The sequence below is a fragment of the Pleurodeles waltl genome, chromosome 3_1 (genome assembly GCF_031143425.1).
Source record: "Pleurodeles waltl isolate 20211129_DDA chromosome 3_1, aPleWal1.hap1.20221129, whole genome shotgun sequence".
NCBI classification, from domain to species: Eukaryota; Metazoa; Chordata; class Amphibia; order Caudata; family Salamandridae; genus Pleurodeles; species Pleurodeles waltl.
This window is the reverse complement of record NC_090440.1, coordinates 1,003,599,979-1,003,614,631: the sequence shown is the minus strand read 5'-3', so window position 1 is coordinate 1,003,614,631 and position 14,653 is coordinate 1,003,599,979. Positions and strand designations below refer to the sequence as shown.

General features: G+C 45.2%; 1 protein-coding gene across 7 annotated transcripts in view; it reads left to right on the top strand.

The window, feature by feature from the left end:
* The window catches only part of RBMS1 (RNA binding motif single stranded interacting protein 1), a 552,647-nt gene that overhangs the window by 295,269 nt on the left and 242,725 nt on the right, over positions 1-14,653 (top strand). The window contains exon 1 of one of the 7 annotated variants that reach the window (XM_069224218.1): positions 3,266-3,614. The exons of 4 other annotated variants lie outside the window; for them this stretch is intronic. In XM_069224218.1, the coding sequence (XP_069080319.1) occupies positions 3,564-3,614 (51 nt within the window). In that variant the 5' untranslated portion in view covers positions 3,266-3,563. Of the gene's footprint in view, positions 1-3,265; positions 3,615-14,653 lie in introns of those variants that run through there. 2 more of the 7 variants (XM_069224216.1, XM_069224215.1) reach the window with 2 other exon arrangements.

Sequence of the window (14,653 nt, the reverse complement as noted above, 5' to 3'; positions counted from 1 at the left end):
GCTTCGCACAGTGCTATGGGCAAGCTAAGTACAGTGTGACCTGGCTTTGCATAGTACGCAGTAGCAGAGCTGGACTGTGCTTAAAAAATGTACGGAGAGCTAATAGTAATGTCAAGCTGGGTACTGCACAGTAGTACTGTCTGTGCACACCTCCAGTCCAGAGATGGGCCTTGCTCCACGTGTAGCTGCGTACAGTTGTAGTGTGTCTGCGCAGCACGGCATAGCCCGTTTAAGGACTGTGTATATGGCCAAGGGATGTCGACAGAGGTTTGCAGGGACCTCCTGCATACTGCATGCCGGGCACCCCCTCCCTGTTCTCTTTGGGCTGCGGCAGAAACAGGAGATGGCTGTACTCTGGAATGTCTGGTATGCAAGCCAGAAGAAACCATTCGCGTGAGCGAGGGGGGGCGGGGTGGCCAAAGGACATCCCTTCGTAGGACAAGGGGCCTACTAGAAGGAGAGCTTTGGTAGTAGTTCGTGCTCTGCTCTTTTGCCGTGTCCTCAACAAATGGAAGCCTGGAAAGGGGGCTGGTTACGAAGGAGGGGCCGGGCTGGAGCCCTGCCTTGGCGCCTCCCCCATTCCACGGGCGCTGGATAGTGTGGCGGGGGGAAGTCAGAGCAGATCAATGAAGTTAATTTCACGGCCAGTGTTGCACAATATTTAGTGTCACACATAATTTGTGCACCAACTGCAGTGCATTCAGCTGTCTTCGGAAAATAACTTCTTACTTGTGGAGACCGTGGGAAGAAGCAGATCTCATCCCAGAGTTGGGTTACCAGGCGCATTATTCCATAAAGATACCAACTAGTGGACAACACCCTTTAGCTTGGATCAGAGCTCTGAAACCCATCCAGGTGAAGGTCGCACTATATAAAACTATTAATAAATACATAATACAAATGCTTAGAATGTGCATATAATCGATCGCTTGCCCGTGTCTGTAGTGTTTCACATTTGCGCAAGAAGAGAAAGGCTTAGAAGTGAGAACTACAGAAATTGAAATGTAAATTGAAAAAGAAACGTAACTGGGATCTCGATTCAATGAGGGAGGGAAGGATGAAAAATAGTGAAAGATTCAAAAACAACAAAAAGAGAAATGATGGTGGCATGAAAAAGAGGGTAAAGAGAGCACGAGAGGTGACCGGAAACAGAAAACGTTTTGGTTTCTCAATAATGAAAAGTTTTACAAAGATTCATTAACAGTCGCTGTGTAGGTAAAGCAAGAGTGACTGTAGTTTGTGTTTTTTTAATGCATATTACAGGAAAACTGCACACACATTTGTGATGACTGTCAGTTCCTACCTTGTAGTTTACACGTTGCATCATAGGACTTGTAGTTTCTCTTGTAACATTGGAATTATATACTCCTGAAGAACCTTAACAAGCAAAGTGCTGTTGGCTTAAAAAGCCAGATTTGGCAGGCATGGAGGTCATTTGACAGCTAAGGCTGTGGTTGAACATTAGCGCACACAGAGTGGGTGCAGCACAGACAGCAAGCACTAGTCAATTTCAGTCATACACAGAATAGTTACAGTCAGTGTTTACAATTACAGACATAAAGGTGATCTAGAAAGTTGCTTTAGCCGACATGTTAAAGAGATGCAAGCTCAATTGAAAGTGAACATAAAACATATTAGTTCATGTCTACCCTTGGGTTTAAGAGTTGTGTAAATGCCAACATCTGGAAAGAAGAAAGAGGTTGATTTTAGAAAAAAGTTGGAGGGATTTATTTTCTCCATTGAATTGACAGGCAAGCAAAAGATAAATTAAAGCCCTCCGTACAGCCAAAGATCAGGAGTCGCTCTCCTGAATGATATCTGTTGGCAAGTATGGGGGTTGGCTCTAATTGCTTGGTGTGTTTATGTTGCCAGTTGTTGGCAACCAATGAAGTTTATTAATCAGAGCTTGGGCTAACTCCAAGTACTAGGAGTTGGCATAATCCAGTTGCAAACCCCTCAGAGCAGTAACAGTCATGTACCTATCCTTGAATGAAAGATAAAATTATATTTTCTGTAAAAATATAATGTGATAACTACATACAGTGGCTGCAACTTGTGTAGATGTAGCAAGCTAGGAGCCTGTCTTCATACCCAAACTTTTAGGTACAGCTAAGAGCTAACCATTGCCCCAGATGTCTGAAACCATATTACAGGCCCACTTGGGAGTGGGTTCACCTCCCACAATACCAAGATAGCATGTAGTCCTGACGCTACAATGCTATAAAGTGGGCTACAACTTTTAGAATGCAAAGAAAAATAACGATGATTTTAGGTACTCACACGTGGACCCATTAAACTTAACAGCTCCAAGCTTGAGCATGGTGGGATTTTTAAAATGCCTTTCATATACAGTGACCACTTGATAGATGACGAAAGGCACTTTTCCTGCAAAATGCACATAATGAACCCCAGCAGCTGGTTAGTACCCAACAAGAGTTAAAAGAAGCTACTTTTTATCACACGAAGTGCAACAAATAAAAAGAAAGTGCCCATTTGTGAAGGAAGAACACTTTTGCAGTTGCTGCCACTCTGTCTATTATTTTTTGGCCCCATGGTATACCCTAAAGCAGTGGTTCTTAACCTGTGGTCTGCAACCCCTGTAAGTCTGTGAAGCCAATTCAGAGGGGTCCCTGACTTCTCCCTAGAACATTAAATAGTATTAACAGATTAATAAAGTAAATATGAATATAACAAACAAAATGTAAAATTGATCGTTTTAAAACAATCTGTAAATGTGAAGAAATTTGAAACTTGAGGCTAAAAATGAAGTCTGTATCCTCAGAGTAATTTGTGGAGCAATGCAAGTGTGTCACGTAGAATGTAGCACATAAATGATGAGTGGCCTTAACTGAAAAGTTCCAATCTTCCCTTTGAAATTATAATTTTGAATGAATTTGTTTGCGAATTAATATTTAATAATGGTGTGTATTTTTTTTATGAATGCTTGCTTCCGTCTTTTTGTGTATTGTTTTGAGGCTCAAATCATGGAATGTGCATAGGCCAGGGTCCTCTGCTTCCTCTGACTCCTTGGGTGTGCCGAAATCCAAAAAAAGATTCAGAGGGGGTCCCCGGTTTCCCGCAGTGACTAAGTGGGAGTCCAACAGAAGTCAAAAGGTTAAGCGTCACGGCCCTGGAGCGAAAAGGCTCGCACTTTAGCAGCTCGGATCGGCGTGCTGCTGCTATGCCTGGCTGCGCCGAGGCGGGGTCGAGACACTCCTTTCGGTTAGGGGCGGGTCCAGGACGGACCCTCGTGACGCAGCAGCGCTGAGGTGCGCAGAGCCAATGGCGCGCGAGCAGGGAGGAGCCCGGAGACGGCCGAAGGGCAGGGGATCCGCGCGCTGCATGGGACACCAAATATTGTACCAGATCGGACTCCTGCGCCCGCCGCCCTGCCCCGCCCGTGGACCGCCGCCCCCGCAGGCCGGCCCTGTCGCGCACCGGAGGCCTTGTCGGAGCCGCACAAAGTTAGCAGGCTGGAAGTTGTCAGCCTGTCCCTGCTCGGGAGCCCCTGGCCGCGCCGCCCCCGCCCGCCCCCCGGGAGCCGAGGACACAGCGCTCCGGGAATGATTGTCCCCAACAGCAGCTACCCGGTGAGGAGCGCCTATCGGAAGCAGGTGAGAGGCCCGGCGCTGGCAGGGGCACGGCCCGCAGAGGAATGCACTCGGGAGCACTCCCACCGGGGAGACTCCACCCTCGGCGCGCACAGTGGAGGCCGCTGAATGCAACCGCAGGGCTGCATCATCCCGGCAGTGCGGGGGAACTGGCCTCGCAGTGGGGAGCTCCAGGGGAAGGGGGTCCCGTCTGGAGAGGGGGGGCAGCTAAAGGATGGGATCTTTGTAATACACAGGAGGGGCAAGTTAATGTCCGTTCGACCAATGCACTACAAAAGTCGTAGGGTAGGGCCGGCTCCAGCCGCAGTTCAGTCAACCTCACAGGGGAGTCTCCATAGTACCGACAGCCGCATCCAAGTCTCAATAGTTGTAGCTCTTGAAATCATCTCCTTTTTTTCTTGTCGGGAGTAGAAACAGCGCCAGAGATGCGCAGGGCGGGGGGTCTGGGTACCGGCAGTAAATCCCCATCCCACTGCTGTGATGACAGTTCCTGGGAAAGACTGATGCTGAGCACAACGCTGTCCAGACTTAACTACACTGGCTCCCAGCTATGCCGGCTGGGTATAGTAAGTTCGGCATGGGAGGCCTAAAAGAACTGGAGCACTGCCAACACATGACTGGCGAGCAGCAACTCTGGACTAAGGTGTATTACCGCCATAACATGCTTGCAACGACGTACAAAATGTAAAAAAAAAAAAACTATAAGCCCTTTCTACACTCACAGCTACCCCACATGGGCGTGGTGCCGCGCATAGGTTGTCGCTGAACCCCCGTCTGCTCCTACACAGACTCCAGGAGAGGGACAGGCCCTGCCTACCGTGTACTCCACTAAATAATGCCCGAGCACTCTTTATCTTCCTCAGACTGGGAGAGAAGGGGTGGCAGCAGCAAAGAAGAAACTAGCCCCGTTTCTGCTCTTGAATGAATACCCTGGCGCGGCTGCAAGATGACACTGCCAATCCTCTCTGAAAGAGGGCACCACCGCACATCTGCCTCAGTATACTCTAGCCCCAATAGTACTTTGTGAAGAAACACGAGTACTGGAGTAGAATGGAAACAGCGTGACTTGGTAACCTACTTAATCCTGGCGGTACAAAGCACCACCAGGGCCTGTTCTATAGTGTTGCTCAGGCAGCATGTATTCTGTAAGGGCAGGTAGTGTAGTCCATTAGAAGAATACCGCAATCAAATAACTGAAGTTCCGCCTTTTTTCCCCTCCAAAGATGGTTTAAAAGGAGCGAGGTCTGCATCTTTGCCTCAGGCCTTCTGTAGCTACACCCTATATTCTGAGCAGGGCAGCTATGCATTATGGCTATTAGCGGGTGGGGGCGGGGCTCGAACAATCCCCATGACACTTCCTGGAAAAGCCTGTAAGCCGTCCTCTGTATGAGAGACAGCCATGGCTGAACGGTGAACAGGGCCCAGCTGCATGGATACGAATCGAAACCAAACGGTGTTATCCTTTCAAGCGAAACTGGAGATGGGGGAACGAGTTGGGAACGGATCACTCACTGAAACTACCGGACGTAATACAGTGACATCATTTTAGCAGCTGCTGTCTGACCACGCAGCGTCTCGACAGAGATGCAGTTATAATCTGTGTGCAGGGGGCACTAGTAATAGTGTCCTACTTAAATAGACCACATGCAGTTTTCAATCGATGTACGTTGTGTAGTGTTCTTCATTTGGCTATACTCGTCAGTAATACAATTTTTATTAAAACAACAATCTGCATAGATTTTGCCTTAAACAATATGTCTGGGCCATTGTCGGTTCCCTTAGTTTTAGGTGGGTGACATTATGTGTTTATTGGTGGTTGTGCCAGTGGGTGTAGATAAATCACACAGTTTATGGTTTTGTGTTTGGATAGAGATTGATATGTAGATAATTTGGTTTGCTATATGTCTGGTGGCCATGTCCAAGTTAAATAAAACAATGCATTGTGTTTGTGTCTACAGGGTGTTAATAGATTATAATGTGTATGGGATGGCAGCTGCATCCCTAGATGGAGTAGATGAATGGTCTTTTTGTTTTACACTTTAATTATGGTGGGATATTCGTCCCCGGTGCTAACCTTGGATTCATTTGTTTATAATACTGTACTATTATATACCCTTTTGTTATGCTCTTGTGGTGTGGGTAGTCCGTTGTGTATGAGCTGGTAGTTGATTTCTTTTTTTGTGTGTGACCTTTTCTGAATGATTGATTCTGTTGTATGTGGTTGGCTGTTTTTATGAAAGGTTGACATGGAGTCCATTTTGCGTACTTTGGTATCTCTGGTTATGGGTTCCATTATAAATAGTCTGGTGTGCATGACCATTGGTATATATCTATTTTGTATGGCCTGCTGATTTCAGTCCAAAACTAGAGTTGTGTGTGAGCTTTAGTTGTTAGATGTGTATGATCTGGTGGTTGTAAGATGTAGCTGGTATTTATATTTTAGGCCGATGTGCGTTACCATTGGAAGAGATGGATTTCATTGTGTATGGTCTGGGGCGTGTGATATAAAGTAGTTCATTTATGATTGATTTACCTTTGTGTGGTAATGTTTTCCAATGTGTGAAAAGCTGAACCGGCCTGTATTAGGTCTAACGGCAGCTGGCTGGGAATCAGTAGTTTGGTGCAGACGGATGCTCTGTAACTTTATAAATGTTATAATCAGCTCCTGGTTTCCGCACCCCTCTCCCATGCCCGTGTTTTTCTCACGGGGGTCAGAACGCATTCCTGCGCCCCTTACCAGTTTTTTTAGTTGGTGTTTTGGAAGTCAATCACGAAGAAAGGGGGGAGGGTGCACAGGCAGAATGTATGTGTGTGTGTCATTGTCATTTACCTTGATCTCGTGTGGCAACGACAGGCGTGCGCTATATCTGCAGTCTGTGATAAGCTGTGAAACCCGCAGCAAGCTTAATATGTAAACAGTCGTTTTTTTTGTGGCTCCCCAAAGAGTTTCACGATGTTGCCAAATGTGGATTTTGAGTGTAGTCATTGATGTTCTGTGCGGGCTGCGCTTGCTTTGATAATATGGGCTCTTAGACCAATTAAAATCTGAAACACAATGGCCGCTTGTGTTAGGCCCGTCGACTGCCCACGCCCACCCCATGTCCATTGCGTTTCCACTGGGGGAGGAGATGCTGTCTTCCCCTCCTCAGCAGATGTAATCATAGGAGGGGCGGGGGTTTCTGTAGCTCAGTGTGGTGTATTTTACCGTAGGGTGTTCGCAGCGTGGGAGATAACAGGCCAAGGACTAGTCTGTAAGATGCTCTTATTGCGCGCCGGTGATAGGAGTGGCCAAGTGCTTCCCAGCCGTCAGGCTCTATATACAGAATGGGTGCAGGCTGATGGGGCCTTTAAACCTTAGGATGCATTCCGTGAGCAGGGACGGTAGCGTGCCGACAGCCGTGTACCGTCTGTATGTTGCTCGAAGCGCACAGTGTGCTGTTGACTGTACGAAAAGCAGTATATTTCCATTGCCGGGTGTTTGTGGGGCTGTGTACGCCAGTGCAAGTTTTTGGCAGGGCCGTGGAGCTATCTATGGGGATAACTGCTCAGAGGTGTATACGGCAGTGCAGTCTGGTCACAAGAACGCTGCACGGCGATAGCTCTGTGCTTCTTTGTAGCCGTTGGTCGGCCTGACTGCCGGGAAGAGACACGCATGACCTCCCTCTGCAAGGGCAGGCATGGACGGCGGCAGGGCGAGGCCTGTGCGGATGTGACTCCTCGGCCTCTGCGCCGCCCTGATAAGAGCGCCCTGCTTTCATCCCGCGCGTCACTGCTCTAAAAGGAATTTAAATGCTCGTGCGGTTTTAAGTTTAGCTGTTTGATTTATTCAGTCGTCTAAAATAATGACGTCCCTCCATAGAAATACATTGTATTCTGTAATCAGCAAGGACTCTTGGCAGTACTATTGGGTACATCTAGTCAGTTTGAGGGCAGCGCACGGCCAGTGCTGCTCTCGAGTGATGTTGCATTAGGTAACGCCAGTTTCCTGTTTAAGTCGAACGCAAAGGGGCGAGCTCTTCTTCTGTTTTAAGGGTGGGGCCTGGATACTCCTTCCAGTGAATAATATATGCCCGGTTAAAGGCTGCGCGTTGTTGGGCTGCGGCCTTTCCTTGTGGTAATGTTATTACTGCTGCTGTGAGCCGAGTGATTTTCGTCTCTTCATTTCTGCAGGCAGGGCCTCGGAGGCGCCACAGGGGCCGAGGAGGGGCCCGAGGCAGCCGCAGACCCAGCTCCCGCCCGGTCTCTCCCAGGGAGCAGCTGCGTTTAAAACTCGGTATTTGTTTATGCAATTCAGGGTCGATTTATCGCATAGCAATGTGTGCCCACTCCTCCCCCAGCCCTGTGCTATGTTCTTTTTCCAGTGGGAAAAGTTTGCGTTCGCTCAAAGTTTCCCGCCCTAGTGTTTATCGGGGGCAATTACAGCATCATCTGGGCAGGTTCAAAAGAGGTCACATTCCTCCTATTCCCCCCTCCCCCCCCCCCCCCCCCCCCCCCAAAAGAAAAAACGATACGCTTGTCCTGACTTAAGTCATAGGGAGCGTCGCAATGGTAATTGGATATGGGGTAGATACGAACTTGATTTTGATAAAAACAGTGCCCTTGTGTTATTGGTCTAGCATGGGCTGATTTTTAGACTTAATAGTCAAATCGTACTTCCTTGGCTAGTTATTCATACCCTGTAAACTAAGAACCTTTTGAAGCTGTGATTTTTTTTTTTTCTCCCAGCAGTCAGATGCGCACTCCCGCCTCGAGATTAAAGGGGCTGTGGAATGCGGACATTCCTCAGCCCTTTGCTTCACATGAGACTCTGCGGGGCTCGCCAGGACCAATTACCACCTTCAGGAGAGACGAGGGGTTGTCATGCGCAACGGTTCTTCTTAATTAAAGGCCACATAGCTTCTCTAATCTCAAGGAAAAGATAACCCTAGCAGATTCATAAGAAGAACCCAATAGCACAATCACAGTTGTCAATACAGAGTAAAATGTTTTTTTGTGCACCTGTTTAGCCTCTAATTCCATTCTATTAAACCAAATGAAAAAAAAAAACCTTTTATTTATCTTTAAGTGTTGTTACCACGCTCTAGACCAGAGGTCTTCAAACTGGGGGGCGGCCCCCCCTAGGGGGGCCTCAAGTGATCCCAGGGGGGGCGCCAAACTCTGGCCAAAATAAATGTTATACAGATAACATGCCTTTGTTTTAAGCAGAAGCATGTTATTGCAGTTTTAAAAAGGTAACAGTACTTAACTGTAATGCTTAAATAGGTTTAGACTTATTTAAACATTGCCATCTTTCTACAATAATTGTGAAAAATTCTGAGGGGGGCCCAATGGTTTTTATTTTTCAATTTGGGGGCACGGCATTAAAAAGTTTGAAGACCACTGCTCTAGACTGTGTAAGTGTGATAGGGCGCTTTAAAAGCAAGGGTAAACACTGGTCCCAAAACCTCTTAGAACCACAACCTACTTTTTAGAACAACAGACTTTCACGACCCTTCTACCTTTAAAAGCGATGAAGAGGGGCAATTTTTGAAAGTACCGAAAGTATGGTCTGGTGGTGGTTTGTCATTTACAGACGGCACACTTTCCATTGAAATGGCCACAAACTTTGCACAGCTGTACAGTTTTAATGACAAAACTATATAGCACTCATTTGATTATACATTGAACTCTGGTTTCGAAGAATATCTTCCCATTGTGCACCACCAAGTAAAGTGTCTTTTATTTGTTTCGATTCTAATAAAGTCTGTGTTTCTAGCACATGTCAGCATTACAAAAGAAGTGCTTCATTTTTTCTTTTCCAACTGCTGAGTGTGTACGGACACAGCATCTTATGACCTTTCCATTCACATTTCCAGTAAGATTGTCATGTAATTCCCTTTTAAAACTCCTCTCACTTTTCAGCCTTCGAGAGAAAAGTAAATGCCAATCCCATGTTAAAAAAATGAGCAGCAATTTGTCAGAAGATGTGGCCTGACATTTGGCATCTGGCTTTGAAGCATCACAGCTGTGGCAAGATAAACACAGAAATTATAGGCATATTTATTTATTGCACTGACTTTCTAGAACCACCAAAAATCTGCTCCTAAACCACCAGTGGGTTGCGACCCACAGTTTGGAAAATATTGACACAAGTTATATACAGTTGTGATAAGCAGTAGTTGTAGGGAAGAGGACGTGGTTAGTACATAAAGGAGATGTGAACTCATTTGAACCTTTGCATAGCGATAGGTACGTACCAACTTGTATACATTTGATATAAGCTTTAGCTCAACGATGGGAAGGCTGTCTAGCTTGAACAGTCTGCATTGTTATGAGATGCTGTTTTGATTTTGTTATACTTAAAGCATATGTCCCAATCATTGTGTAGGATGTGGTGCTAACTCTTTTAGACAATGTCTTTGATACAACTCATATAATAGTGGGTAGTAGTCTACATTCCATTATTTCACAGCTCAGAAGAGAAACATGTGCTGCAGTATATTTTTAGAAGCTTTCGTCTCTCAAATAGTACAATTTATAATATTGTCCATTTTGAGTGTGTTTGGTGGCCAGATGCAAATGGTTTCTATTTCATTCAATAGCTGTGGAATGTGTCTTTCCCACCACTAATGTACAGGGCGGGTGAGATCTGAACTTGTATCTTGTAAGTATTAGTATCCCAATAGCAGTCATTGGTTTTACCTGCTATTTTTTTTTAAATTTATTTAACTAGTAAAGTTCATGCTGTCCTACCTGCCGGGCACACAAGTACATTGGGTTGGTATAAACATCACAGTTGCTAAGTAGCCTCATCTTATGTGACGCCTTTATCCAGTTCCAGCTTTAAAGCCAACAGCACATTGCATTCTGGGACTTGTAGATCAGCACATAACATTATATATATAGACTAAAACCGTCCGAACTTTGTTGGGTAAAAGGCCAGCATCTCATGTTATGGGGCGTGGTGCCTGTGTGGTTTGGCTGCTTGCGTCGGATTCCGTGGTATGTATTCATTCTCTCTTGTGCTTCTGTACAGTTCCCTGCGCCTCTCTGTCATTCAACGGCCACTCCCCGCCTTCCCCCGTGCTCTTAGATGGATGGAGTGTGCATGCCACTGGAGTGAGTCGAATTACATCCCTGCTTGAATTCCCTCAGATTAGCTGGGCGGCCTCGAGCAGTGATTCACTGCCGAGCCTTGTTTGTTGACTGACACGCCGTTTGATCCTGTTATCTTGCTCTCTACAGTTTTGGTATGGGGGTTTAACATCTACCCAATTAAATATAAACCGTATTTAGTGTGGAAGATAGACTTGTGAATTTAATAACCAAGTTACAGACAGAGCTGTTGAACAGCCATGTGCGCTTTATTTTATGTATTCAGCCAGTTATTATGCAGCTTTATACATGTGTGTATATATGACTTTGGTTCTATGCTTTATAGCTTTGGGTGCATTAGGAGGATTTCTTTCAAATCTTTCGTATTTCTGTTTTTTATCACCGTGCGCCCACCTCCAGCATATGTTTGAGACGTTGAAAATAATCTCGCAAGATTTTTTGTCCCTAATTGACAGCACATACCTTTTCACTAAACAGTTTTCATTAATATTAATCTTAGTATTACTCTTTGTTTTTCTCAGGATTTCCCTGTTAAAAACTATTTGTACATATAATTTCACTGGGAATTGCTTATGTACTAACTAATGCTACCTACTATCATATAAACTTCCTGTGTGCTGGAAATAGTCTTTGTATTCAGGAGAGTGCCATGTGCACAGTTTTCTATTGTAACAATTGTGATGAATAAACGATAAATTACATGCTAATAGAATTTCCCCCCAAAAAAATCTGAACTCGGTGAGCTGCTCAGGCATGGTCCTGGGAAGCGTGCGAGCTCCGAATGGTCTGTATTTATAAAGCGGGGAATTTTCATCGCCGCCCGTGGCAAACTTTCCCAGTTACTCGGATGTCGCTGGTTTCAATTAGTTTAAAAACCTTCCCGCCTCCAACTCGGAAAAGTTGCAGCAGATGTTTGATATCTGGGCTGCAGAGCTGCTCTTTTCTTGAAGGACCAAGGAAATGAACCATTTCTGTGAGAACCTTTCCGGGCTGTAAGCATTAAGCAAGTGACCGAAATTCCTTGCTAGTCCACGGTTGACGTTTTTGGGTGTACATCAAGCCCACAAGGTAGTTGTTCTAGGAGTCCATTTCAGTTATCCGAGAATGAGAGTTTGTATTCTGCTTTTTGATTACAGCGTAGGCCCTCATTTCGATTAAGTGGATTTTGGTGAGACGATATCCGAGGGCCTTGATCCCTGATTCGAGACGGTATTTCCACATAAAAGTCAACACATTGCTCGTATTCTTCACCGAATGGAGAATAATCACACAGGCCTGGAGCTAGGAAATAATTTTATGTGCGTTTCCCCGGAGCCTGGGGAGAAAATCGCAGACATTTCCACCTGATGTGTGCCAGAGGAACGTGTCGGTGAAAGCGCCGGTGGGTGGGGGCAAGGAGATCCGCACAGGGATCTACTTTGGTGAGGGGGCGGCATTGGCTTCCCCATCCATTCTGCTACAGGCGTCAGATGGGGCCAGGCTGAGCTTCTGGCAGCAGCTTCTACCCTTACCCCAGTCTTTCAAGGTCCGAGGTGTTTTGGCGCAGAATTATCGGGTCTGAAGTTTAATTTCAGCTTTGACATACTTGAATTGGTAGTGGTGGAAATACACCTGGGGTTAACTTTGTAGGTGAAATTCAGCCACTCATAGTGAGGTCCTTAGAATTAAGGTGTTGTTTAAGTAGCTGTCTTGAGTGAGTTGGGTGCCTGCCTTCAGTTCATCTGTGAGATGAACATCTTGGGGTGGGCAGTGTCCTCATTGTACCACAATTCGTTTTTTGCTTGGTATAAATTGTGGTTGGCTCAATCCTGGAACAACTTAATAAAGCAAGTCATTAATTCAGGGACCCACATTGAGAACGCAGAGGTGCTCCTTTATTGTAGTGTGACTTTCATGTGTCCTGTGGTTTGATAGGGTATGCGGCCCAGCTCTTCAAGGCAAGTATAATAATCGTTGCCAAGATATGATGTATGGAAACATTTGAATCCAAACCACTGGTAAGTGCCATATACATGTTCCATTAGACCACCTCCCCCCTGAGTAGGCGCACAAGAAACACACTCATTCAAAGAGGAGATAGTTGCCCAGTCCAGACTGGACGGTCCCATTTTGTGTGGGGCATGTTCTGAGATTCGTATAATTGGCCCCTGCTTTTCTATCACAGATAAGCTAATGAACGTTGTTCTGAAATGTACCCAGATTGCTTACCAGTGTTTCAGGTTGCTACAGTCTTTCCATCCATCACTTTCTTTTGCCTGCGTGTAAGGAGTTCTTTCTTTATCTTCGACATTGCTGCTCACCTCATCACTCTAGCTGCTGTCTTTATGGTGAGGTGCTTTTTTCTGACAACAAATGGCTGTTGCATACGTTCTGCTTCTTGTCCATAACAGCCACTCAAAAAATAGGTATGATTATTTTTAAAGTGACCTTCAATGCAAACTAGGAGAGTGGATCAATAGGAGAAGATGGTGAAAAAGGAACCAAAAAAGTCCTACCTGATTAAAAATATGATTATGTTAATCAGCATAATCTTTTAGGTCTATCTTGAGAGTGCATCTGGCTTGTTGTTAACAGTTGTCTAACACATGCATAGAGTGGGTTCAGCTTCCACCAAGAGGAATATTTCTTGCCAATTTCAGGCTATTGGCTGTTTTGTGTCACTGCCTCCTTTGGAGTGGACTATTTACTTGTTTTACCTTAAAATTAAACCAAATCACACTTTCAGTTCTTTCTCATTATACACTGTACACAGAAAAGAATATTATTTTTGTTGTGTTTTATTACAGGCTTTAAAAAATGTTTTAGTCATGAATAATGTATGAGCCACACATATATGTACGCATTTATGTTTACAAACGTGCGTGCACGCACTGTCATAAGGGTGCACAATCCAGCTGTTTAAAACAAAATAGTTGTTGGCAAAACCAATAGACTCGTCTTTCATGTGGTAACCCATGGTGACCCAGGCACGCAGAAATGCAATGAGCATGCATTGGCACGTTAAAGCCATGCCTGTTGAGTTTGCCAATGCTTATTTTAAATAAAGGTAGCCCCATTACCGGTGTCCAAGCCCTATGGTGAGCTAATGAGAAATTAAAATCTAACAATTTAAACAGGGAATTATTTCGTCATCATTAATTAGTTGTTATAGTCTAAGAGAGAATATGCCACATCCTTGCAGCCCCTGGTTCAAAGCAGATAGCAACCAGACACACATTGCAGCTCAAAACCTCACACACTATATGCCATGGACAGAGTAGTAAACATTCCAATGGAGCATGAGACCCTACACGTCTCCATGCACGACAAAGGGTCCGAACTGCCACTGCATTGTACCCTGCAGAGAAAACCCAGACTCTCACCGACTCCCACATCCAGTAGTGATGTCTTTTTTTTCATCACATCAATCCCTTTTTATTTAAAGAGGCAAACTCTGTCCCCAAGGAAAGACGGTTATGACGTAATTTTTGGGAATGTCCAGTTCTGCAGTGACCGCAAATCCTCTTTAAATCCTATACCCAACAAAGCTTATCCTTAGAGAGAGAGAGATTTCTTTAAAATTATTTTTACCACTTTTTCTCGCTGTCACCCACAATGGCACCAGTTCTCATGTGATTCAAGTATGATTGTTCTGATCTACCCTTACTTTAGCAGGAATATTAGCATTGTCTTTACCTGGTATCATTGAAGTTCCTTGTCCTCAGATATTTGTATTCTTTGATTCTTAGGAGCCCTTTGGCAGCTCGAGTCTCGCGCATATGCGCTGACATACATCGGTCTGTTGGCTTGCACTAGGGAACTGAGTGCTCTTTGTGTTGTCTTTTTGTTGTTATTCCCTCTGCTGTCGTTCGTTTTCTTTCTTCTCCTTCTGTCTGCAGCAATATTTTGGCTCCTCTGAGCTTACCCATCAAAACGTGTAAGGCCAATAACCAAGCCTTCCTCGTCTT